The sequence below is a fragment of the Ursus maritimus genome, unplaced genomic scaffold (assembly GCF_017311325.1).
Source record: "Ursus maritimus isolate PB19 unplaced genomic scaffold, ASM1731132v1 scaffold_12, whole genome shotgun sequence".
In the NCBI taxonomy this organism is placed as follows: domain Eukaryota; kingdom Metazoa; phylum Chordata; class Mammalia; order Carnivora; family Ursidae; genus Ursus; species Ursus maritimus.
In genome coordinates, this window is record NW_024423564.1 from 42288406 (window position 1) to 42312392 (window position 23987).

The following is a 23987-nucleotide window of genomic DNA, read 5'->3' on the forward strand; positions in this document are numbered from 1 at the left end:
GTCACAGAGGACTCGGAATGTCACACTGAGTTTTTGTTTTTTCTGTAGCAAGAGTCACTGAAGATTTGGGAGCAGTGAATCTACAGGATCAGATTTGTGTTTTAGATTAGGATAATTGTTGGCAGTGAGAGTTCAGTTCCAAAAATATGTATTGAATGCTTGTGCCGGAAAATACAAAGGTGACAAAGACATTCCTACTCTTGGAGAGCTTAGTCTATTACTAGGAAGAAATGAGTTGGAGAAGGATGAGACTGGTGGCAGAGAGATCACTTAATAGGCTTCTGTAATGGTCTAGTTGAAAGATTATAAAAATTTGAAGTAAGACAGTTGCAACGGGAATGGAAAGTATGGAGAAGAATCAAGAGACATTTCAGAGACAGCATCAACAGGACTTGAAGGTGAGTGAAGTTGCAGGTAAGGGAGATGGCAGCCTCAAAAAAACTCAAAAGTTTCTACCTATGCAACGAGGAGGATGGTTCTTCTATTCATTAAGGTGGGAACACAGAAGAAAAGAGGCTAAAGAATGGGAGGGCGGGCAGATTGAGTTCTGTTTTGGGTCTACTAAGTTTGAGATGCCAACATGACATCTGTGAAGAGAGGTACAAAAAGAATTTAGAAAGGTGAGAGTCTGAGAGATAGAAGAAAAATGAGAACCAGAATTATAAGTTTGAAAGATGCTGACAGAGAAGGTAGTTGAATTTGGGTCAGTGGTTGAGAAATCCTGTTGGAAGAGCATATAGTAAGCAGAGGAAAGGGTTAGAAAAATGGGTCACCAACGAGTTTGGGAGGATTGGTAATGTAAGGATGGGGAATCTTATGATATTGTTAGGAAACTTGAGAAAGGGAATAGTAATAATAGAGGTTGGTTAGCAATGTGAGTAGAGGTCAAGTAGAATGAAGGGCAAGGAGAGCTCATGGATTTTTTAAATTAGAAAATTATCGGCTATCTCTGGAGACTGGTTTTAGTAGAGGAGTGGGCTCAGTAGTTTCATTAGATTGCAATGGAATGAGGAGTAAATGTGAGATGAAGCCATAGGGAAATAGATTTCTTTTCACTCGTTTAATCCATAAATATTTATTGAGCATTTGCCTCTCATTTGTGAAGTGAGGGTAAGGGGGGAGGTGGGATAGTCATTTAAAGGGAAAATCAGGGTCAAAGAAAGATTATTTTTTTAATGGGAAAAGTCTCTAGTAGAGGGAAAGGAAGCAGTGCAGAGGGAGAGATGGAGGCTAAAAGATGAAGAAGAAATAACAGAGCCAAGATGCTAACAGGTAGGAGAGGATGAGCTCCTAGGTATAGTGGTTTACTGTGGCCTAGGGAATGTTCAGGTGGGTGGGAAAAAGGGTGAGGTTGAACCAAAGCTCCACAGTCAGAGCTCTCAGTTTCAATCTACACTAACAATTGATTTCTTTGCTGCATGTTATTGTTTGTGATGATGTTTGCAAAATGGCATAATAATAGTATTTTTCTTTGGGCTGGATCTTCACTTTTATCAGGTGAACAGAGCTCTCTGAACACCATTTGAAATATTACTAGGGACACAGTGTTGTAGGGACTCCACCTGGTTATTTAAGACACTATTACAAGGTGGAGCTGGGTGTAATTTCCAGTAGTGCAGCCACACGGAAACAGTGTCTTCCAAGCAGTCATTGACTGCTATGTAGATAATAACAGCCATTCTCTGGAAATGACTCCTATTGGAGTCAATTGGTGGTCATGTGAAATAATAGCAGTGTCAGCGTCTGAATGTGTGATGATATACATAATATTTAAACATTTTTGAGAGCTTTAGGAACTATGTTTTTGTTCATCAACACAGGAGAGTGTTTGGTGCATATAATAGTCTTACAGAGGAAGAGCCTAAAGAGCTTTTCTTTGTTTACATTTTGAGGCAGGGGTGACTATTTCCCCCGTGTGAGCTGCAGAAAGTGTCTGCAGGAGATTAACTGAGACGCTATTATTGTGGGAGAAAAGATGCTGGGTTTGTTATAGAGAATATTCTCACTTCAGTTCACTTTGCATCAAACCTGCTTTTGCTGCTAAGGTGTTGTTTAATAAAGAATCATCTTAGGAAGGTTTGCCAAGCAGCATGGGAAATGGATTCTGAGAGTGTAGAGCAACCGAAGAGAGATCAGAATCGACAAGAAAACTTAACGTTGGTTTAATGTTTAATGCATTATAAAAACTGTTCACTAAAATGAATGGGGAGGGGTTAAGAGGGAATTCTGTTTTCATTATTGACAAGAACTGGCTTGATATTCACATATCCTAAATGGCAACTGTCTACACATAGGCAAGAATAAAACGAAGGCAGAAATGCTTTAAAAATTCTACATTTTAAAATAACTCCTCCCCCAAAAAGGAATGAAATTTAAAACAGGCATTTCTTTTTGAGTATTAGGAAATAAGCTATAATTTTGACCAATTACTTGAATTCTATCTTTTCATGTAAAGGACTGATCTGTTCCTCCCCTTCCCTTCAGATGGCGGTTTTTATTGTTCAGTTTTTGCTACATCATCAAAAGGCTTCTATATTTCTCATTGGGCATGAATTAATAATGCTTTACCTGCAACACAAAGAGTTACTAACATGATAAAAAGACAGTGTATTTCAGCTCTCCAATAAAAACAAAAACCCACTCTTCCTCTTCCCCACTAGACTATTAAATGCTAAAAAAATCTACAGGCTTTCTGCAAAGAAGGTCACATTAAGGATCTATTAAATAAATATGTTAATTAAACCTTGACATTCTGAAACCATTCTGAAAAGTTCTAATTAATTTTTAAACAATATTGAAATAATGACTTGGTACCTCACATTCATTTAAAATATTGTAACCCGATCAATCCCACACACAGTATGCCACCGTAGGCTGCTGATTTTCTAATGGTTAGAAACACAGTTCACTGGTTTGGGTAGTAATCATGATAGCTTGAGGGGGAAAAAAAAAACAAAACACCATTGAGGTTTTATAGAAGTGACCAGAATTTTTAATGGCTTCATTGGCTTTCCAAGTATTTGCTTTGTTTCTTCCTTGATAGGAACTAATGTATTCAACTGCAATACTTTTTATTTAAGCCAGTATGTAGCTATGGTAGTTGGGTCAACTCTTTTCACTGGATTTTTCCATTCAGTGAAATAGGTCTGAATTTTTTTCCTATGGAATTGTCCAGTTATACCCCAATTCTCTCCTGACTTGACTTCATAGTATAGACAAGCCACTTTGTAATCACTGGTAAGAATTCATTTAATTTTTGTTATTGTGGCTGCTGCTGCAGCTGGCATGAGTTCAGGGTGTTTGAATGGAATTCTGTGCTTGGACAAGAGTTACAAGAGAAGTGGTGGGGGACAGTAGAGAGGGAGCTAAATCTGGCAGGGGTCTAGAGGCCTGAACTCAAGACCAGTGATCTTTCTAAAATGTGTAGCTCTTGAGACAGCTTACATCATCTGCGGCAGAGTTTCTCACCACCTGTCTGAGATTTCCTGATGTGCTGGTTAAAAAAAGGCAGATTCAAGCAACGGCTCCATCTCAACCTATTGTATCAGACTCTCTGGGAACGGTGTCTGCAAAGTTGCATTTTTAACAAGATTCAGGACTTCATACTTTAAAATCTGGGAACTTGACCTTCAAGTTTAAGTTTCTTTGCACACACAATAAAGTCAGCCCTCTCCAAAGTGCTATCATCTCTCACAATTCCCAGACACTAACAGTTATCAGTAGGGAAATGCATGCATTTCTCTTCACATCATACAATTTAGGATCCTGTCTTTGTATGAGACTTTGCTGAGAATTGCTCACTTGACAATTCTTATAGACACTTTATATCAGAGGGTTCCACAAAACAGTATGTTCCATGAGGGCCATGACCTTGTCTATTTCCACAGTTGTATCCTTAGTACCTAGTGCAGTACTAGCATATAGTAGGTACTCAGTAAGTACTTAGAATGCATCAGTGCTTGGACACCATATCCCTCCTTTGCTCAAGAAAGATGTAATCATCTACTGCCCTGTCTTTTCTTTTGGACATAGTTTTAACATGAAGCTAGTTTGTGACCGTTAAGATCTAGGTCTACTGAATCTGGACTCTCTTTGGTTTGTTAGAACATATTCCTCTGATGAGAACCACCCCCTAAGAACAACACCAACACCACCACCACCAACAATTTAGGATATTATATTAGAAGTGGTTAATTTGCAATATTAGAAATAGTTATTGCTGAAATCGGCAGTGAATGCAACTGTCACCAAGCCCCAGCTTTACTATCAGAATCTCTAAGGAGATGGCCCAGGCATCCATCTCTTTAAAAGCTACAGAGAAAATTCTATCATTCAACCAGAGTTGAACTACTGCTTAGACTACATGCAAAATAATGTCCTTAGTGACCATCTATTAAATGTGTATTCTGTAAACTACTGGACATTGTGGGAAGAAAGGAAAACTGAGTCTTAATCACTGGCACTAACTAGCTTTGTGCCTGAGGCCAATTATTTATTGCTCAGGACTTTAGTTCTGTTATCTTTAAACTGAGGTAGGTGTTGGGTAGATAATCTCTCAGATTCTTGACAATTCTATGCTTCCATACTCTTATAATTGTAAGCCAAGTCTGATCAGACACTGAGATGGCAGAGTTGCACAGGTGGTAAAGTAGTGTGTGACAGCTGTCATTTATTTTTTCCTAAATAAATCATTATAAATTGGTTCTTGCACTGGGAATGCCTGTCAGGTTTAGTTTATTATGCTATTTAGTACCCTCTTGGATAAGCTAATTTGGCTTCCAAAGTTACATGGACTAACAACTTCCACAATGAGAATATCTGATCGAATCACATTTTACACTCTTAAAGTTTAATTTGGGTAAGCAAACATTTCCTGAGTTCCAACTAGTATATCATGCACTGTGCTTAATTCTGAGATACAGAGATTAATATGATATAGTTACTGTCCTTGAATTGCTAACAAGGATAATGCGTAAATAGGGATGGTGTAAACAGGGTGATTGCCCATAATAGAAAACTGATGACTTTTAATTTTCTTGTTTTCACCTGAGGTCACTATATTTCTGGGTTTTTCCTCCAGCTATAACCAAATCTTATAATCTGGGGCTAAGATTCTGAAGGATAGAGACTACATAGGTCAGTTTGTTTTTTAAGGAAGATTGGGCATTGAGAAAGTGGCTTTGACTGGAGGTGAGTTTTAGAATGAAAAAAGAAAAGATGTGGAAAAACATGCATTTCATTTCATCTTGCACTTGGAAATCATAGAGATGTAGGTACTAGGACATCTGAGAGGATTTGCAGGACACAAATAGCTTATAACTATGTAATGATACAGTTTATGCAGAGAGAAAAACAACCCAGGGTTTCTAGACTCATTGGAAACATGGTAAGGTGCTCCTCTGCAGTGGGCCCAGTTTATGTCCAGTCTTTGGTTTTCAGAGAAGAGAAGGAGGTTAACTGGTTGGAAGATCTAAAAATCTAGCAGCAGCTTAGGTGAGTAACTGATATGTTACCTTGGCATTCCAACAGAATTATAAAAAGCACAGAGACTTGTTCTCCTTGACTTGGAAATTCTATGACTAATTTTCATGCACTTTTAGAGACAATGCAGTCAGTACTGTGGGGTGCTCTGGCAAAAAGACCCCATTATAGTTGAAAATGAGATGATGAACATAATGATAGCAGCTAACATTTATCGCATGCATGCTGCATGCTAGGCACAGGGCTAAATGCTTGGCATTCATTGTTTTATTTAATTCTAACAGTAACTCCTATTATCATGTTACAGAGAAGAAACCTCAGGCACAAAGATGTTAGGTAAAATTGCCTCGATTCTAATAGCTAGTAAGTGGTGGATTTAGTAATGAAGCACATAAGTGAGTTAGGTAGGTAAAAGATGGTAGGTGAAAGAAATCAACCTAAGCCTGCCTGTACTAAAGGAGGGATACAGGGCTCTCTGGTGTAACCTATTGAAACGAATGAGACTCGAGATCAGGAAGGGATTTACTCTCCACCTCTCTTGTCCTCATTTCTTCTCTTTCCTATGTGTCTGTTTTGTTGCCTCTTTCTCTTCAACCATCTTGACCCCTTGCGTTAGAACTGACAAAGTAACAGCAGGATATGGTGGGTAAAGTCTTAAACCGGGAGTCAGATGTGAACTTCACAATAACTTACCAAGTAGCCTTAAGCAGGTCACTGAAGCTGTACTTACAGTAGCCCGAGCAGTTGGTTGGGTCTGTCTTAATATAAAGCGAGCATGGATCTTAGATAACTATTTCCATAATTAAATAGTTTCCATGCTTTTCTCCCATATACATAATTCTTTTCTGACTTACATATCAGAAAGACCTTCCAAGTTTATCCCCAAAATAACTGATGCTGCCCTGATTCTTCCCGGAAATGGATTGGATAAATGCATTTACTTGAGTGCATAAAGATCTGGTGATTATGTGTTTCTTACCCCAGGGTTTTATGCTTATTTTAAGAGACAACTTGAGAATTATTTCCAAAATATCTTCAGGATGAAATTTCAGAACCCAAAGGAAAGGCTGAGACAAGGCAGATATTTGGGGACATCATTGAGCTAGGCAGCATCCTAACTTATTCTTTACTGGTAATATGCCACTCAAGGTGTATTCCTAAGGATGTCACTCACTGGAATAGAGAATAATATTTAATTGAAATATCCAGATAATTGCCTTTCTTTCTACATTACACAGGGGAGTCAAAGTTATGCTATATAATAAGCACTCCCCAAAAGGCCAGTGTCTTAAAACAACAAAGGTTTATCTTGTGCTCATGTAAACATATCCATCTCAGGGCAGCAGGGTGGCTGTGCTCATGTTAATTACTCAGTTCCTTAGTCTCCACCGAGTCAAACATTCCTAGCTGCCATGGCAGAGGGAAAAGAGTGCTCTGGAGAATCTCATGCTGCCATTTAAACACTCTAATTTACTCTACTTGTTCATTGGCCAGAGATAGAAACATGGCTCCACCCAAGCATAGGGAGGGAGGGAATGCCATGCGCTAAGGAAAGAGAATTTTACTTGATGAATAGCACAAATGACTGTCATGCATTCTAATAGTTTTCCTGTACAGACACATTTCCAGAATATAACAAAAGCATACATTTCAATGGTGTTTACTGCATCAGGTACTGTTTTCATCATTTTGTGAGTACCATATCTCATTTAATCCTCACAACAACTCCTTGTTATTCCCATTTTAAAGAAGAGAAAACTGAAGCATAAGGGCTTTAATGGTAATTTGTCCAAGATTCCACTGCAGCCTGGGATTTGACCCCCAGGCAAGAGAGTCCATGCTCTTAACCACAAAGCCATGTCCTATATCTGGATTATCTATAAATTATGTAGTTTCCCTGAGACATGATTAATTAATGACACATTTGTTAGGAAAACTCTGAGTTTATAGGTATATCAGAGGAGTAAAATCAAACTACTGGTAGTATTTTAGAAGTCTACAAAAAGTAGAAGTAGCCCAATCCTGAGAGCACTTATTATAGGAGGCATTTTATGATTCTGGTATACTTTGAAATTTCAATGCATGGCTGGTATCCTGATGGCAAGCTCTAATTTAGACTGATTTCTTTAGGAGAAATAAATGATAGGTTATTTATAGAGATCAACATGCAATCTGACTTTAAAACATGGTTGCCTAAAAATTAATGTAGATAGCATGTAGGGCTGTTAACTTTTAACGATGAGAAATAATGAGGGTGCAAACATAGCAGAGAGAATCTGGCTGTGGTGTAGAAGGTCCCCCAACAACTTGGCAAGCCTGGTGCATCAGTCAAGGGCAAGGGGTGACAAGCAGCAGGACCTGATACCCTGGTTGACTTAAGTGGGAAATAGATTTCTTGAAAGGAATCTGTGTAGCTGAGAGAGCTGCTGGGAATGCTGACGAACCAACCCTAGAAAAGAGATAGAATGAAGTGGAGCTGGGCTCCCAGAAACACTGCCAGTATCATGAGCACCAGGCCTGTGAGGGCACGAACACTAGATGCTGCCGTTTGTCTTACTGGCAGAGATGCCATGGCTGCACATGGAAACTCTGCATTGCCACTGACCTTAGCACGACCAGGATAGATTCTCCCCATCCCTGCTTTTCTGTGCCCTCAGCTCCACTTTCAGAGTCCCAAGTGGCTTTAACTGTTGGGCCAGGCCTAGGTCAGGTGCCACACTCTAGTTGCTAGAAAGACTGGAAAAGTGAGTCTCCTTTTCAGTTTTGTAGTGGGCAGTAGAGTCTTCCTCCTACGTGGGGCCTTCTCCAAACCCAGAATGGGAGTTCAGATGCTGAGTAGCCAGTAAGAAAAAAGGAAAAGACAAATGTTCACTATTACTGGTTGGGTCTAACTTTCTGCAATATTATTTTATATGATTAATCAGGAAAATGTATCCTTGTTCTCTTGTCTATTTTGTCATTTTCTTTCATAGAGACTTGCCTCCGAAAGACTTTTAATTTGCTTGTTTACTTATGTAGTTAAAAATAGTTATTGATTTCCTGTAACATGTGAAGCCTTATTCTAGGCACTGGGAAAATTACAAAAACAAAAAAAGATGTAGACCCTGCCTGTCCTTTGCTCAGATTGAGTCAGGAAGGGGTGAGGAGGTGGTATGTAAATTCAGAGGATGGAGAGACAGTTCATAAAAACAGACAAGGAAAGACTTCGAGGAAAAAGGGCATCTGAACTGAAAAATATACATACAGAGATGGAGGACAGACATTTCACATGGGGGAAAGACGAGAAAAGAGATAGTGTGGTTGTATTGAGGGAACAAGTTGTTTGACTGATGACCATAGAGATAAAGCAGGAAAGATAAGTCAGGCCTAGATTATGGATGTGTTTGAATTATTCACTGGGAAGCTTGAGTTTTAGTTCACAGGTACTAGGGAACTATTAAGGGTTTTTGAGCAGAGAGAGTGACAGAAATCGGGCTGCAATTTAGGAAAATCAATCTAGCAATAATATATAGAATTAACAGAAAAAGAAACCAGAGGCAGAAAAATTACTTAAAAAATCATATAATCCAGGACAGAGATATTAAGACCCTAAAAGAAGTTGATAGAATTGAGAATAGAGAAGGGACTTATATGTGAGAAATATTCCAGATATTGTAGCTAAGAAAGGCATTTTTTTTGGTATGTGGTCACCATAATGAGAAAGAGGTTCCTAATAAGGGCCAACCGTAGCCAGTCTGAGAAAGAGAGAGAGAGAGAGAGAGAGAGAGAGAGAAACGGCGAGATTGGTAAACTAGGTCAGCCCTTTCCTCAATACCACATTTTTGGACCTTGCTAGCTCTAAAAAACTAATCTTTTTCATTAGCTCTTCTGACTTAAGGTTAGGACCCCACCCCCCCAAATAGATAGTAACATGCTACCATTTTTGACTGCCTATTATATACCAAGCATTTTTCATGCCTTATTTCCAGTCTTTATCACAACCTTGCCAAGCAAGCCTTGGATCACTTTCAGTATGAAGAAATTGGGGATTAGAGAAGTAATGGGCAGACCTAGCATTCAAACTCGTCTTTTCACCAACAGCCTCTGTTTTTTTGTGCTGCGTTTCAATGAACTTTAACACAACAATGAAACGTAAGTAAAAGAAAAAAGTTAAATAAATATATAAGAGAAAAATTTAAGAAAAAGGAAAGCAAAATCACCAGTCCACACATGGGTGACTTTTGGAGTCAGATTTTCCCGCCCTAAATTTACTACACATCCTCCTTCAGTTTAGCTTGACTTCTAAAGCTTACCAGAAAGAACCTACCTAGCTTCTGTCCTCCTCAGTGTAGCCCTGCTTAGAGCATCTGAATCTCACAATCCTTTATCATTCATCTTAGAGCATTTATTCTTTCTGCGGAGGTGGACTCAGGAGGAAGTTAAGCGTCTGGGCATCCCTGGCCAATAAAACCAATCAACTCCCTCAGACACTTTCCTTTCTTGTGAACAGTCAAGGGCTATTTCTTAGAGATTAATAAGGTCAAATAGAGGTGAGAGCATGGGGAAACTCACCGAAGGAAACAGAAAACGGAAGGAAGGGTGCAAGCAATGAGACCTGTCCTTGGGTAGCCTTGTCCTGGTATTTTCTATCCATGCTGCTGCTAATGTTCTTCAGGGTTGGTAGAACCATGAGGTCCAAGGTGGACGAGGGCCAATAGCATGGCATGTTCAAACAATTCAGAATACAGTGCTCTGATTCTTGGAGGAATCCAGACAGGGGCTGCTACTACCCATGGTCTTCACTCTCTAGGAGAAAGATCAGGACAAACTTTGTAGACCTCAAACAAGTTTCTTAATTAAATTGGCCTATGTCCTTGACAGCGTGGGGGTTCCTGAGAAGAGAATCATCGGTGCAGCCTCTGTCCCTTCCTCTAGGCCTCTGCCCCTTGGTTGCTGACAGCGTTGCTTCAAAATGTAATGCTTCTGCAAGTTTTCAGACTCCAGGTCTCTACAGCTTTATCGACCATCTGCCACTCTCCCACAGTTAGTTTGCCCTTTCTCTCTGATTGTAATTGTTCCAGTTTACGAAGTTCTTTACTATCCACAAGTCTTCTACTATTCGATCAATCAACCACCAAATGCTTACTGACATCCAGAACCCGTGCCGAATGCTGTGCCGGCAGCCGCAGGGAGATGTGGGCCTAGGGTGGGTGGCACGGGCACAATGCTCTGTCTCCTTTTTGCTTCCACCCTCCACGTGGAGAATACACTTGGTTAGTTTTACTATCTTGTCTCGATTTTTGGACAGGTTGTGTTGAAAGTGCTACAAGATAATAAACATAAATTTTTAACAACCTGGAAAGGAAGCTGAAAGTGATATAAAAAAACAAACTCAGTGGAACAATGCTATTGTTTTTATTGTTACTTATTTACTTTTAAATAATTTATTTATTTGAGAGAGAGGGAGAGACAGAGATAGTGACAGAGATAACAAGAGAGAGCATGAGCAGGGATGCTGATGGGGGCTCGATTTTAGGACCCTGGGATCATGAGCCAAAGGCAGACACTTAACCTACTGAGCCACCCAGGTGTCCTAGTGCTATTGTTTTCAATGCTTCCTACCACGAAATAGTTCCTGTTGTTCTAGAAATGTATTTACTATTTCTTGTGTTGCTTATACTTTTTAAAGGAATTGTTCATAAATGTTTTTGTTACCTGCTGTGTTGAGGATATAATTGGCTCACTAAATTTTTCATTCTGCATCTTCTTTATAAGAAAAGAACTATATTGAGATAAAATTGATGCAGAGAATGTATTATTTGAAATAAAACAACAAAGCACCTTTCTTGACATCTTAATATTTCATCTCTTCTTAGATGTTTAAACTGAAAGCAACCCTCACAAAATAAGAAGCTTTTTTTCTACTTACGCATTATTTTCACTATCAATAAAACTCAGATTTTTGTTACTACTAAGGGCTTTGCTATTAAAACGTATGATAACGGGTGTGCCTGGGTGGCTCAGTCGATTAAGCATTGGACTCTTGATTTCGGCTCAGGTCATGATCTCAGGGTTGTGAAATTGGGTCTTGTGTGGGCTTCACACTCAGCGTGGAGCCTGCTTAAGATTCTCTCTTNCCCTCTCCCTCTGTCCCTCCCCCTTGAGTGTGCATGCTCTTTCTCTCTCTAAAAAAAGTATGATAATGTATCAAATATTTAAAACTACCTCAGGGAAGACCTTCAGAAACACTGAGGGGGCCTCTTTGTTAATCTATTGATGTAGAGGTATAGACTAGAGTTGTTGGTTCTATACGGTTGAATACTCTTCAGAAACAAAGCAAGCCTCTGCACAGCAGACAGCAAAATAAATGATCCAGAACCTTTAAGCGAGGAGATGTGTTTAAAAAAAAAAATCCTTCTGTATTCTGGGAGGTGGTCTTAAAGATTTGGAATGCCTGGTTATTTCCAGAAGTGGAAAGAAAGTGACACATAGCAAAGCCAAATTCGAGTTCTCCACAGACATATGGGCTTCCAGCAAAGCAACCCCTTTTCTAACCACTTGATGGTGTCTCTGCAGCTTCCACCCTGAGCAACAAACCATAGGAAACTAATGGTGTTTTAAATGGAAAACAGCAGTTCATTAGGATTGGTTAATAGGTTCTTGGCAAAATTTCAACTTAACGGATCTGCAAGTGTGTCCGTGTCTGCTCAGCAAGGCCAGTCCCAAGCTTTCTAATGGTGTCACTCAGCACTGTAAATTTGCTTTGATGGCTAGTAAACAGATAAGTCTTTCTTGGGAGCAGGGAGCATGGAGCCAGTAGCAATATCCTAAAGAGGGCAGGACAAACAGAGCCAGGAGCATATTAACACAGCAAACATTGAACTTCCATGCTGCTTCTTTCTTGAACTGAATGTTAGTAACGTAGCAAAACATGATGCAAGAGCTTTATTTCTTAAAATTCCTAACTCACAAACTCTCATTAGGAATTTAAGATTAGAAGTGAATTATTAAAAATACACATTTTTATATAATAACCAACGGTCAAGCAATTGTTCAAAGATATTAGCTTCCTTGCTCTGTGTTAGATCAATGCTACTTTTGGCTCCAGCTGAGTTGGTAGAAGATCCATGTAACAAGCAGACAACTATCTAATTTAATTCTAGTCGCTGGAGGAAACTGCAGCAGAAGCTGTTCATGTTTCATTGTTTGCTGAGGAAGCTTGACCTTACTAAGCAGATTGTGAGCATGGTTATATGGTGTACATATGAAATTGCTATGTGTGTGAGAAATGGCTGTCGGTGTTCATCCCACAGAGAGTACTGTAGCTTTCTGCTCTCTTTCAGACAGTTGGAATAATGCAGCCCACCCCAGAGAATGCCTTTTTCCCAATTCTTACAAAAGATGCATTTGAGAATCAGGTTTTAGTGTCAATGAATGGAAGTAGCTTGAGCTTTGAGAATTTTTGGAACAGAGAAAATGGAAGGAAGACTTTACTTTTTTTTTTTTTTTTTTTTTTTTTAAAGCACATAAAAGCAGCAGGAATGGAAGAGGGCTGGTTTCTATTTAGTCTGGGTCTAGACTAGAAAGCAGCTACGGGTAGTAGAAAGAGCACTAGACCTACAGTCCAAATGTAGACCCAAATTTCAGTCTGGCCATTTAATCACCTTGCTTCGTGGAGAGATTCACGTAGCCCTTGCTGGCAAATGGAACAAATAAGGTGTCCCTCACCCTCAAGGTGTTATACAACTGCCAGGTCTTCTAATAGCATCTTAACACATGAAGCTGGTTCACACTTGAAGTTTCTATTTCCAACTTTACCATTATCTGATGGTGACACTGATATTTCTCCCAGCCAAAGCATCTCTAATCACTACTGTTGTGTGTGGTATCAGTTAGTTGGGGATACTGATTATTTGCCTAAACTAAATCTTATTTTTTAAGTTTTTATCTTTACAAATACTTTTAGGTAAGACAAAGTTAGTTTGTCATAAGACCACGGTTTTCATTTGTTTGTTGCACGGCTTATCACTAACAGCCTGCTAAGTGCAAGACCGTGCTGCGCACTCCGGGCAGCTACATAAGGACAAGGATAAGACTCTCTCCTGGCCTTCACTGAGCTGGCAGCTTAGTGAAGGGTTGACTTGTGTCCCTAACTAACCCTGATACACGAAGCACAGCTCTTAGAAGATCTGTTGGGTCCCTCTTACTTGGAAGCATTGGTTCCTAGCAGTATTTACTCCAGAAACGGCACTTACTTTTCCTCACATGCTGTCCAAACTTTCTATCACATCACTCTGGTAAAAAACCCAGTCTCGGGTGCCTGAGTAGCGCAGTCGTTAGGCATCTGCCTTCGGCTCAGGGCGTGATCCCGGCCTTCTGGGACGGGCTCCTCTGCTGGGAGCCTCCTTCTTCCTCTCCCGCTCCCCCTGCTTGTGTTCCCTGTCTCGCTGGCTGTCTACCTCTGTCAAATAAATAAATAAATAATCTTAAAAAAAAAACAACAGCCCAGTCTCTTATTCCTCCCTCTCTCTCTCTCTCTCTCTCTCTCTCTCTCACACACACACACACACACAGAGTTCTCTTTCACCAAATATTTCCTGAGTTTAGTAATTGTACTGAATACCTGAGGAGCTGCTACAGTGTGGCCACGTTGTATGATCACATCTTTCTCCCCTAATCCCTCTCCTTGTCACACAGATAGCAGTTCCACTGATAATCCTCGATCTGTGCTCCACAACTCAAATCACTCACCAGAGTGCTTTTCCCCAAAGAAATAGCAGTGTTCTTTTGAAGAGGGTTTCTGGCAAATAAAATTTTCAACTTCTTATCCCACGAGATTTTATGAGTTATAGACAGAGTTTGCATAACCAAAGCTTCTTTCCAGCTACATGTTTCCCTTTCTCCTATTATGTTTTGATCCCCCTTAGCAACACAGCAATGAACTAATGACATATATAAAATAACTGGTAATTGGCCCTTCAAGAGCTATATGCAAAATGGTGGTCTTAATGAAAGAAGAGGAGAGCCTTCGTAAATTTCTCAGATCACAAGGGCACTCTTGAGTACAATTCTGAAACAATGTTTCCATGCAGTCAGCAAAATGAAGTCCAGCACACTGCAGTGCAGTGGGTCATTGGCAATCCCTTCCTGTTGAAAGAAAAATTAAAATGAGAAGAATAACTAGTCTGTCATCCAATAATTTTTGGCACATATGCACAAAATCTCTAGCCAGTCTTTATTCTTCTTCACGTAGAATAAGAAGCAGTTCTGTTACTTCCTCCTCAAGTTTACAGTCCTTGGGCCAAATAGAATGTCTTAAAAATGGTGGCCATGTTAAGCACTTGCAGGGTCACAAGTCCTAGATAGGTTGTATATACTACATTCTCTCTATGCTAATTAAAATTATGTAGAATGATTTTCTAATACGTAGGTATTTTTTATACTAACAGCATATGGTTACCATGTAAAAAACTATTTCATGGTTAGTAACTGTTGTGTTTTATAAGGACAATATTTGAAATGGACCATACTATATTTGAGAATAGTCCTGTGAGTAAAATAAAGCAATTGCCTGTCTGAAACAGTAAAATTATAGTAAATTCCAAAAAGATAATTTCTTAGAAGTCTAAATGCTTGCTATTTTCATTTTTGTGAAATGCATGAACTTACTCTATAGCCATTATCAAGTATGGCTCATAACATGCAAGTCAGGGAAGAAACTTCTAAGTGCCAGTATTGTGAAAGCAATACTGCAGCTATGGGCTCTAAACTCTTTTTCACTTGATGAAAAATGATAGATGAAAGCTAAGCATGAGGAATTTTAGTGTCAGATATGCTTGCATTTTGTAGATTCCTTTACAAACCAGTCTATACAGCTATCAAGATATGGTTATTATTATGTTAATTTATCAACAAAAAAGCATTTTCCTTGATTGAGTGAAGAAAACTATACACACCACAATAATCTAAAGACCTAGGGTTTACTCAGAGCACTCAAAGCCTAAGAATTTGAGGAACCTGTATTGAAAAAATAGTCACACCTGGGATTTGTGTTTCTTTGGACAACAGGTAGTTGAGTCTTGTGCTTTTTATTTATCTAAATTGACAGCCTCTGTCTTTTAATTGAAGTATTTAGACAATTTACTTTTAGTCTAACTATCAATAGGGCTGGTTTTTAATGCAATATCTTGCTATTTGTTTTTATTTGTCCCATCTGTTCGGTGTTCCTTCTTCCCTCTTTACTTTTCTTCTTTTGATTATTTCACGTTATTCCATTTTATCTCCACCAATGATTTAATAGCTATCCTTCTTTGTTTTATTTCTTAGTGGTTGCACTAGGGTTTACAGTACACATCTTTAACTTACAACAGTATACCTTTAAATAATATTATGCCACTCCCTGTACAGTATAAGAATCTTACACCTATATGCTTCCATCACCCTCCCCCCTGTCCTTGGTCTGATTAATGTTGCTCATTTAAATTCCTTGTGTTATAAACCCCAAAATACACTGCTATTATTTTGCTATAAACAGTCTATTACCAATTTAAAAGATTTTTAAAAAATGAGGAAAATTATTTTATGTTTACTTTATATTTAGCATTTCTGCTGTTCTTCATTCCTTCAAATAGATTCAACTTTTTACCTGGTATCATTTTCCTTCTGCCTAAAGAACTTCCTTTAACCTAATATACAGATCTTTTGGCAATGAATTCTCTCACCTTTTGCTTGTTTGAAAAAAGTCGTTATTTCATCTCCATGTTTGAAACATTTTTTTCTTTCATGCCAACAGTACTTCCCCCCCACCTTGGCACTTTAAAGATGTCATTCATTTTCTTAGATCTCTGATAAAAAGTCCGCTGTCATTCATTCTTTCTTCTTTTGTACATATGTTGTCTTTCTCTCACTGCTTTTAAGATTTTATTTTCTATTTTGCTCTTTTTTGTTCATCTGAATGTGATGTTCTCTGGTGTGGCTTTCTTCGTGTTTATTCTGCTTGTGGTTTATTGAGATTCTTGGCTCTCTGGGTTTATAGTCTTCATTAAATTTGGAAAAATCTCATCCATTATTTCTTCAAATATTTTTCTGCCCCTCTCCCTCTTTCTGGAATTCTAATTACATAAGTATCAGACTGCTTGACATTGTGATATTCTTGATATATTACCTAAAAATGTTAGGCATCTCTGCCTTTTCAAACTCTGATCTTTTGGGAAATCACTGAACTCGGGCTAGGTTTCCTTCTCTGAGCTGTGGCCTGGACATGCTTCCAGATAACAATCTGGGGCAACTGGAAGACTCACCTGGTTTGTTTCCCTTCCCTCAGAGATTGCAGGCCCATGCTCTGAAATCTATTGTTTTATTTTTATCTTTCTATTCTAGTTATTTATGGTGGGAATGCAATATCCTTAGTATTTAATCCTTCAAGGTCAGAAGCAAAATTTCCCCTGCTTTATTTTTAATCAATTCATAGGTTTTTAAAAAATAATTGATCACTTCAAAATATAAATATGAATCTCCTGGAAAAGTATATTGCAATTAGAAAAAAATCCTGAATCCTTTCCTTGGTTTAGAGGCTCTGTGTAATCTGGACCCTTCTGTCCTTTGTAGGTGTACTCTACTACTCTTTCCTCCCCTCAAACCCTCCAATGATACTAGTTAAATCTTTTTATTCCTCAGATCCACCATGCATGCTCATGCCTGTGCCTGGCATGCTTCCCTCAATCATTTCTTGGGTACGTCTTACTCATCTTTTGTACATAAGCTTCAATGCCACTTATTCAGAGTGATTCTTTCCCTGATCCTTCATCACCCATGTGTGCAAAAAAAAATTAGGATTCCTTCTTACATTGTATCATAGCACCCTGTAGATTCCCTCCACAGCGCTGAACGTAATTTGTAGTTATATTTTTATTTGTGTGCTTATATTTAATTGTCATCTACCTGGTGGATTATGAGCTCCAAGAGGGAAAGGTCTGTGGCTGTTTTGTATGACCTTGTATTTTAGGGTCTGGAACATAGCAGACACTCAACAGGTATTTGTTGATGGATGGTTGTACAAGCTGAGTAATAGTGAGTTCTACACTTTGGGGGGCATGGGATAGGAATAGGGATCATTATTAGGAAAATGTCAATTCCAAGAAGATACCTAAATGTCACAGCTCCTCTACTGTATTTTAAGTGCCACAAGAAGACGGGTGTGAGGGAAAAGCAAAGGGAAATGCCACTTTGTGGTATTTTTTGTGCTTTTTGTGCTTATTACTGTTAGTTGCTATAATCCTATGGTTTTAACTGTATAACACAGATGATCTGCCATGAATATCCTAGTTCATTTTCTCACTTCCAAATAATGACTATTGCTTTGGTTATTATGAGACATTCTAATTATAGAAACTTTGGAAACTAAAGAAAAATTTTTCTGGTATCTCTTTGTCTCCCTTGTGGGTTCATCGCCCTCTACCCATGTTTTCTGTCTCGGCTTTAGATTAGCCTTGGCTTGCTTCTGTCCTCTTGGGACTCTTTCCTTAAGTGTTTCTTCCCCTTGCCCACAGCATCTCTGTCAAATGCACATTTTTAATTCCAGTGTTTCCTCTGGGCTGCAGCCTCATATATCCAATGTCAACATAATACCTCTACTTAGCAATCTAACATAAGTCCAGAAAAAAATTCATCACCAGTCTGCCTATTGTGTCCTAGCCTAGTGTCTGGTACAACCATCTTTCCCCCTTCTCATAACTCTGGCCAAATTCTATCACTTTTACAAATCAAATACCTTTTATGTCAGTCTATGTCTCTGCGGCTCCACTGGCATTTTCTTGACTGGGCTGCAATCATGTTTCATCTAGAATACTGCTCCATTCCCCTGACTGGTCTCCTTGCATCATTCTTATTTCCCTTCCTTCTTTTCTCCACATGGCAGCCAGACTAATCTTTGAAAAATACACATTATTCCACTACCTATGACTCTTCAATGGCTTCCCACTGATGTTGGAGTAAAGATAAAAATTCTAGCCTACAAGACCCCACATAAAGCCTTCCACCTATTATTTCAGCCTTCTCTTTTTCTTTCACTTTTTTTCTTCTTTCCAATTACGCTAGACTTTTACCAGGTCCTCTAACGTGCCTGCTCTTTTCTTTCTCATAGGCTTCATAGGTGCTGTTCCGTCTGCCTTGAACACTCGTTCTCCTAAACTATGGCCTATTTAACTCCTGCCTGTCTTTCAACACCTAACTAAGCTTTTCTTGACTCTCAAAGCAAAGTCAGGTTTTCTTGTTTTATGCTTTTATAGCACCTCAGACCTCTTCTTTATGGCACCTCAACACAGTTGTAACTTGATGGTTAACGGTAAATTGAGGGTTACGTACTTCACGTACCAGAGTGTAAGCTTCATGAGAGCCAAGCCTCTGTCTATCTTATTGTTAGCTCTGGCGCCTGGACAGTTTTGAATAAAGTAGGTACTCAGTAAATATTTTTGGATTAAGAGATCCTTTGAAAGGTTTGCTAGTGTAATCCTGCCTTCACAGAGAGGAAAAGGCAATCTAAAACAAAGAGCCCAAACTTTTGTTTTGTTTGTTTCAAACCTGATCTTGACCAGGTCATTGGTCAATGTGAATCTGATTTAGAAAAGAGAGAAGTGGGTTCAAGGACAATTCGGCAAAGCATGGACATGTTTAGCACAGGATGTTTTTGATAACTCAAGTTTTAGTTAAAAGACAGGAGGGTGAGGGGGTAATGAATCAAGATCTAGTCCCAGCAGAAAAGAACCTGGTGGAAAAAAGGGGAAAGAATCAGGGCTCCCTTCTGATTATGGAGCTTCATTATCCATATTCAAAATGGAGAGCATGAGAAATTGAGCACAAAGAAGACACTAAGACAACAGATAAAGAAAGAAAAGTAAGACGGGCCACATAAGGTAGGAAGCTAAGGAGAGCATAGCTTCCAGCTCCTGTAGGGTGCCTGGGACTCTGTTTATTCCTAGCTATATGGTTTTTATTGTTTGGGTTTTTTTGTTTTTGTTTTTGGTTTTTTTTAGCATGGGGCAACAGGGTATTCTCACAATCAACCTGCCACCGTACTAGTGGAAAAGGGATTCCTAAAAAATGTACCACTGAACTTATGCCACAGTAACCCAGAGACCTGGCTAGAGTAAAATTTGTAATTTGTGGATAGCACATTTTATTGTGGTCTATTCTGTGAGGGTCAGGATAGGCAGAAACTGTCCCAGATACCCATGCTCAGCATGGTAAATGTTTACAGTAGGGAGAAACGAGGTCGTAGGACCTGAAAATTTTATTATCCAGTTGATCAATAAATATCTATTAAGCACCTCATATGCCTCAGGTACTAGTGATTCCATGGTGATCTAGACACATTAAATAAATAGGTAAGATCTCAGATAACAGAAAAATCAATGTCAAATTTTATAAATATCATAATAGTCTAAGTGCACACATTTATTTTACTTACAACAAGTATATCAACAAAAGCTGCCTTGTGCTGGGTCTGTGGTCTGCTCAAGACTTATGGGTGTGCATAGTAACTTGTAAGAGAGAAAGAAGACAGAATAACATATTCTAAAGTATATATGTTCATGGATATGACAATTATTGGAATTGTTAATATGTATGTTGATACCAGAGGAGAAAATTTGGAAAAATCTTTCCTTCTTATGGCTTGGCTGATGGAGACCTTTATTGCAGCGATAGGAATAGATCTCACTCTAAAAGCTAACTTTGATTTAGTGGAGTGTTCCTGCCTGGAGTATTGTGTTGAGAAGGATTCTGAGGCATGTCTAGGCTTAAGGTATAGAGCACTGTGATTGAAATATTTGAAATGGGCCCAGGATGTAGTTATGGAAGCAGCTGTGTTACAAATTGGTTCTCCTTATTCTATGTGGTAACAGAACTCATGCACCCTTCCCTCCCACTAACTGAAATTGATTCTTTTATTTATTCATTCGATATATGTTGAATATTAGATGTGCCTGGCACTGTGCTATGCATGGGAGATACAAACATAAAAGGACAGATTCTTTACACTTAACTTACAGTCAAGTAAAATAAAACTACGATGTTATTGCATAGAAAATGCCACGTCTCTGTGTTTGAACAGTATTACAAAATGTTACATTTTCTTTCTGTTTTTTTCCCCTCATCAAATCCTAGTGAATAAAATTTGCTCGAGTTAATTAAATACTGAAGGTAGGCTAAAAACTGTCATTCTGAACTCATTTGGAGTTTGAGATGAAAAATCTTGCAAAATTCACAAATCATAGTGAATTGTCATCCAACAAAGAATATTTCCATCTAAGGATATGGGCTACACTGAACTAACAATTGTATTTTGGCACACATTCTAAACCCCATGGCAACAACAACAATGAAATATAGCATTGTGGTGTGACAGTTGTTTAGAATAAAGATGGAAAAATATTCCGAAAAACTCCTATTAAGAGTATTATCTGTGCATATATAATGATCTCTCTGTATTTCTTTGACTGTATTTTCCTCCTTCTCCCCTCCTTTCCCCCATACCAGTCATACCAGAGTTTTCTTGTTTCTCATTGAGGATCATGGTTCTGTTCCCTCTGTGTGTGGTGATTGGATTCTGTTATGGGTCAATGACTGTCAAAGGAAGAACCACTCACATTCTTTTTTGTGACTATTTAATCTTTTCCTATATTCAATACATCACATCCTTGGTAGCTTATGCTTATTTCTTTGTCCATTATCTGGACTGGAGTGTGGCTCTGTTTCTTCTTTGTCCATTACCTGGACTGGAGTATAGCTCTTGTTTTTACTTCTGACCTTTACAAGGGGAAGCATTATTGGATATTCTCCAAAGGCAGATGAGTCTATGTGAAGCGATCTGTAGACCAACCTTCAGATGTCTCTCGAAGGTTGGGGAATTGACTAGTATTTTGGTACCAGACAAATTTGCTTAACCTGCTTCATGGGGCAAATTTAACTCTGCGTCGTTGCTCTCGAGAACCCCCCCTTCCTCTCTAAAGATGCTTAAGGTAATGGAATGGAATGAGTTGGTTTGTTGAATGCCATTTCTTTATCTAATCAGCTTTCTAGTTTCATGGACCTGAATACAATTCTGGCATTGACTATGCTGACATTCAAACATGGGTTACACCATTATGCCAATAGTCCAATTTGAATCCCCAAAGTTGCTAACTTCCAGACTCTATACTTCAAATACCTAAATTCCCCGTATCTTATTGTCATTGCCTCAAGGGATATAGTAAAATTCTCATCTTCACTGGAGCATAAACTATTCAAAGACAGAGACAGGGTCTTGCTATTTCTTTGTGGCCCTAGTGCTACACTATTAGCACAGAGCAGGTGCTCAAGAAATTTGGTTGAATGAATAATAACAATACAAAACTATTTTATTTTAAAATAGTACATAAATATTACCAGCACCACTTCTACAACCTCCCTCTCCCAAAACACAGTGCAAAAATTTGTAAAATCAATGATGTTAATTTTCCACAAACTTGAGATTTTCAAGTTTGTGGGTTTTTTTTAAAGATTTTATTTATTTATTTATTTATTTATTTATTTATTTATTTATTTGAGACAGAGAGCACACAAACAGGGGGAGGGGCAGGGGGAGAGGAGAGAGAGAATCTCAAGCAGACCCTGCCCCGACCATGGAGCCCCATGTAGGCCTCGATCTCACAACCAGATCATGACCTGAGCTGAAATCAAGAGTGAAACCCTTAACCAACTGAGCCACCCAGGCACCCCTCAAGTTTGTGTTTCTATATGCAGCTGTTAGATTCTGTCTTCTACTTAATTTTTATCTTTCCTTTTCTCACCTGATATGGAAAGAGATTGCACCTTTCCTCATTCAAAGGATGGTGTTGATCTGGACAAAGGAGATGAATCCTAGAGGCATGGATATATTTAGGATGACATTGCTTGACATGATATGATATGGATCTTTTTTATTCAATGAACTTGGTCTTTCTTGGGGCACAGAAGGATTGGCTTTTTTTAAAAAAATCACAAATGAAAAGAGACAGTTGTATATGTTGGGAAATGTGACATGACTTATAAATAGGTATAGCAGGTGATTGTATGATGAACTCAGAAATGGCACAATTATTTTCAAACCTATTCTTTACTTCCCTTTGTCTGCCATACACCACTTGAATACCACAACTTCTGCAAGGAATTTGTGCTTCAAATTTCTTTTCTTTGGGTCTTTAAAAATGTAGTTAGTACAAATATGGATAAAGTATTCAGTTTTATTCTAAAATATGTAGCACATTACACTAATTTACACTATAGCACTCAAGACATCTGTTAAGAGAGAATTTAAAAGTAGGACAGGTTATATCTGAATATCTGGAACAAGGATGAGTTAATTGAGGAGAAGATCAAAAGGGAGGAACAGGTGAAAAAACGTAAGTTCAAGAATCCTGGAAAATATGTGTATGTATGCGGAGGAGGATGTCTATCATAGTGGTAAAAGCCCTTGACAATCAAGTGGATAAACACTGAAACAGCCTTGGGCCAAAATTGTCTGGGTCGTGATTTTTAAAAGAGTGTTGTGAGACTCCTGCCATATATAAATATCAATGATCATCTACTGAAATATTGTGGTTTTGGAAGGGATACAATTGGGTGCATTTTGAGGTACATAAATTTTCTTCATAGTTCAGGTTATTTTAAGAAATATCAGTGATTTAGAAAATAAGTTCTTCTTTATTAATCACAACTTACTACCTATTTTATTTTCATGGGCCAGCATCTTTCAGAGCTCCCGTTTCTATAAGAAAAGGTATTAACATTCACGGACTGTTAAGTGACAGACACTGTAGTGAGCATTTCTGTATCATGTCATTTATTTCTTACAACAGCCCCATGATGACACTTTGTCCCATTTTACAGATGAGGAGACAGACACAGCAAAAGGGACACAGGCCACAGAGGGACTGAGGGTTTCTCTGACTGAGCCGTGGCCAAGCAGAAAGCAGAACTTGATCTCATTGGTCTGAAATGTATTTTTTTCAGGCTATGAGTTTTCAAACCTTCTACATTCCATAAAAACATACACCATTTCTTTTTTTTTTTTTTAGATTTTTAATTTATTTATTCGACAGAGATAGAGACAGCCAGCGAGAGAGGGAACACAAGCAGGGGGAGTGGGAGAGGAAGAAGCAGGCTCATAGCAGAGGAGCCTGATGTGGGGCTCGATCCCACAACGCCGGGATCACACCCTGAGCCGAAGGCAGACGCTTAACCGCTGTGCCACCCAGGCGCCCCTACACCATTTCTAATTACTAAAAGTGTTCAATTTCCTCTTCTCTGTAACCTTGTGTTGCTTTTGATTTCATAGACCTCGGTCATTTTACACCCAGCCTGCACCTGTTCAGCGTTACCTGTCCTGCCAAGGCTGTCCCTGTGAGGGGCGCCTGGGACCCCCAGGCCTGCACCCTCTTCAGCACCGTCATCTTTTGTGAAAGGTGCTGGACCACATTTTCAGGTCCTTTCTCTCTTGACTTTCCCTGGGC

At 38.8% G+C, this 23987-nt stretch overlaps 1 protein-coding gene across 1 annotated transcript in view; it reads left to right on the forward strand.

The window, feature by feature from the left end:
* The first annotated feature begins 338 nt into the window (after positions 1-338).
* SLC44A5 (solute carrier family 44 member 5) overlaps positions 339-23987 on the forward strand; it is a 200424-nt gene continuing 176775 nt past the window's right edge. Inside the window, exon 1 of the mRNA XM_008690825.1 lies at positions 339-414. Coding sequence (XP_008689047.1) covers positions 339-414 — 76 coding nt within the window. The remainder of the gene's footprint in view (positions 415-23987) is intronic.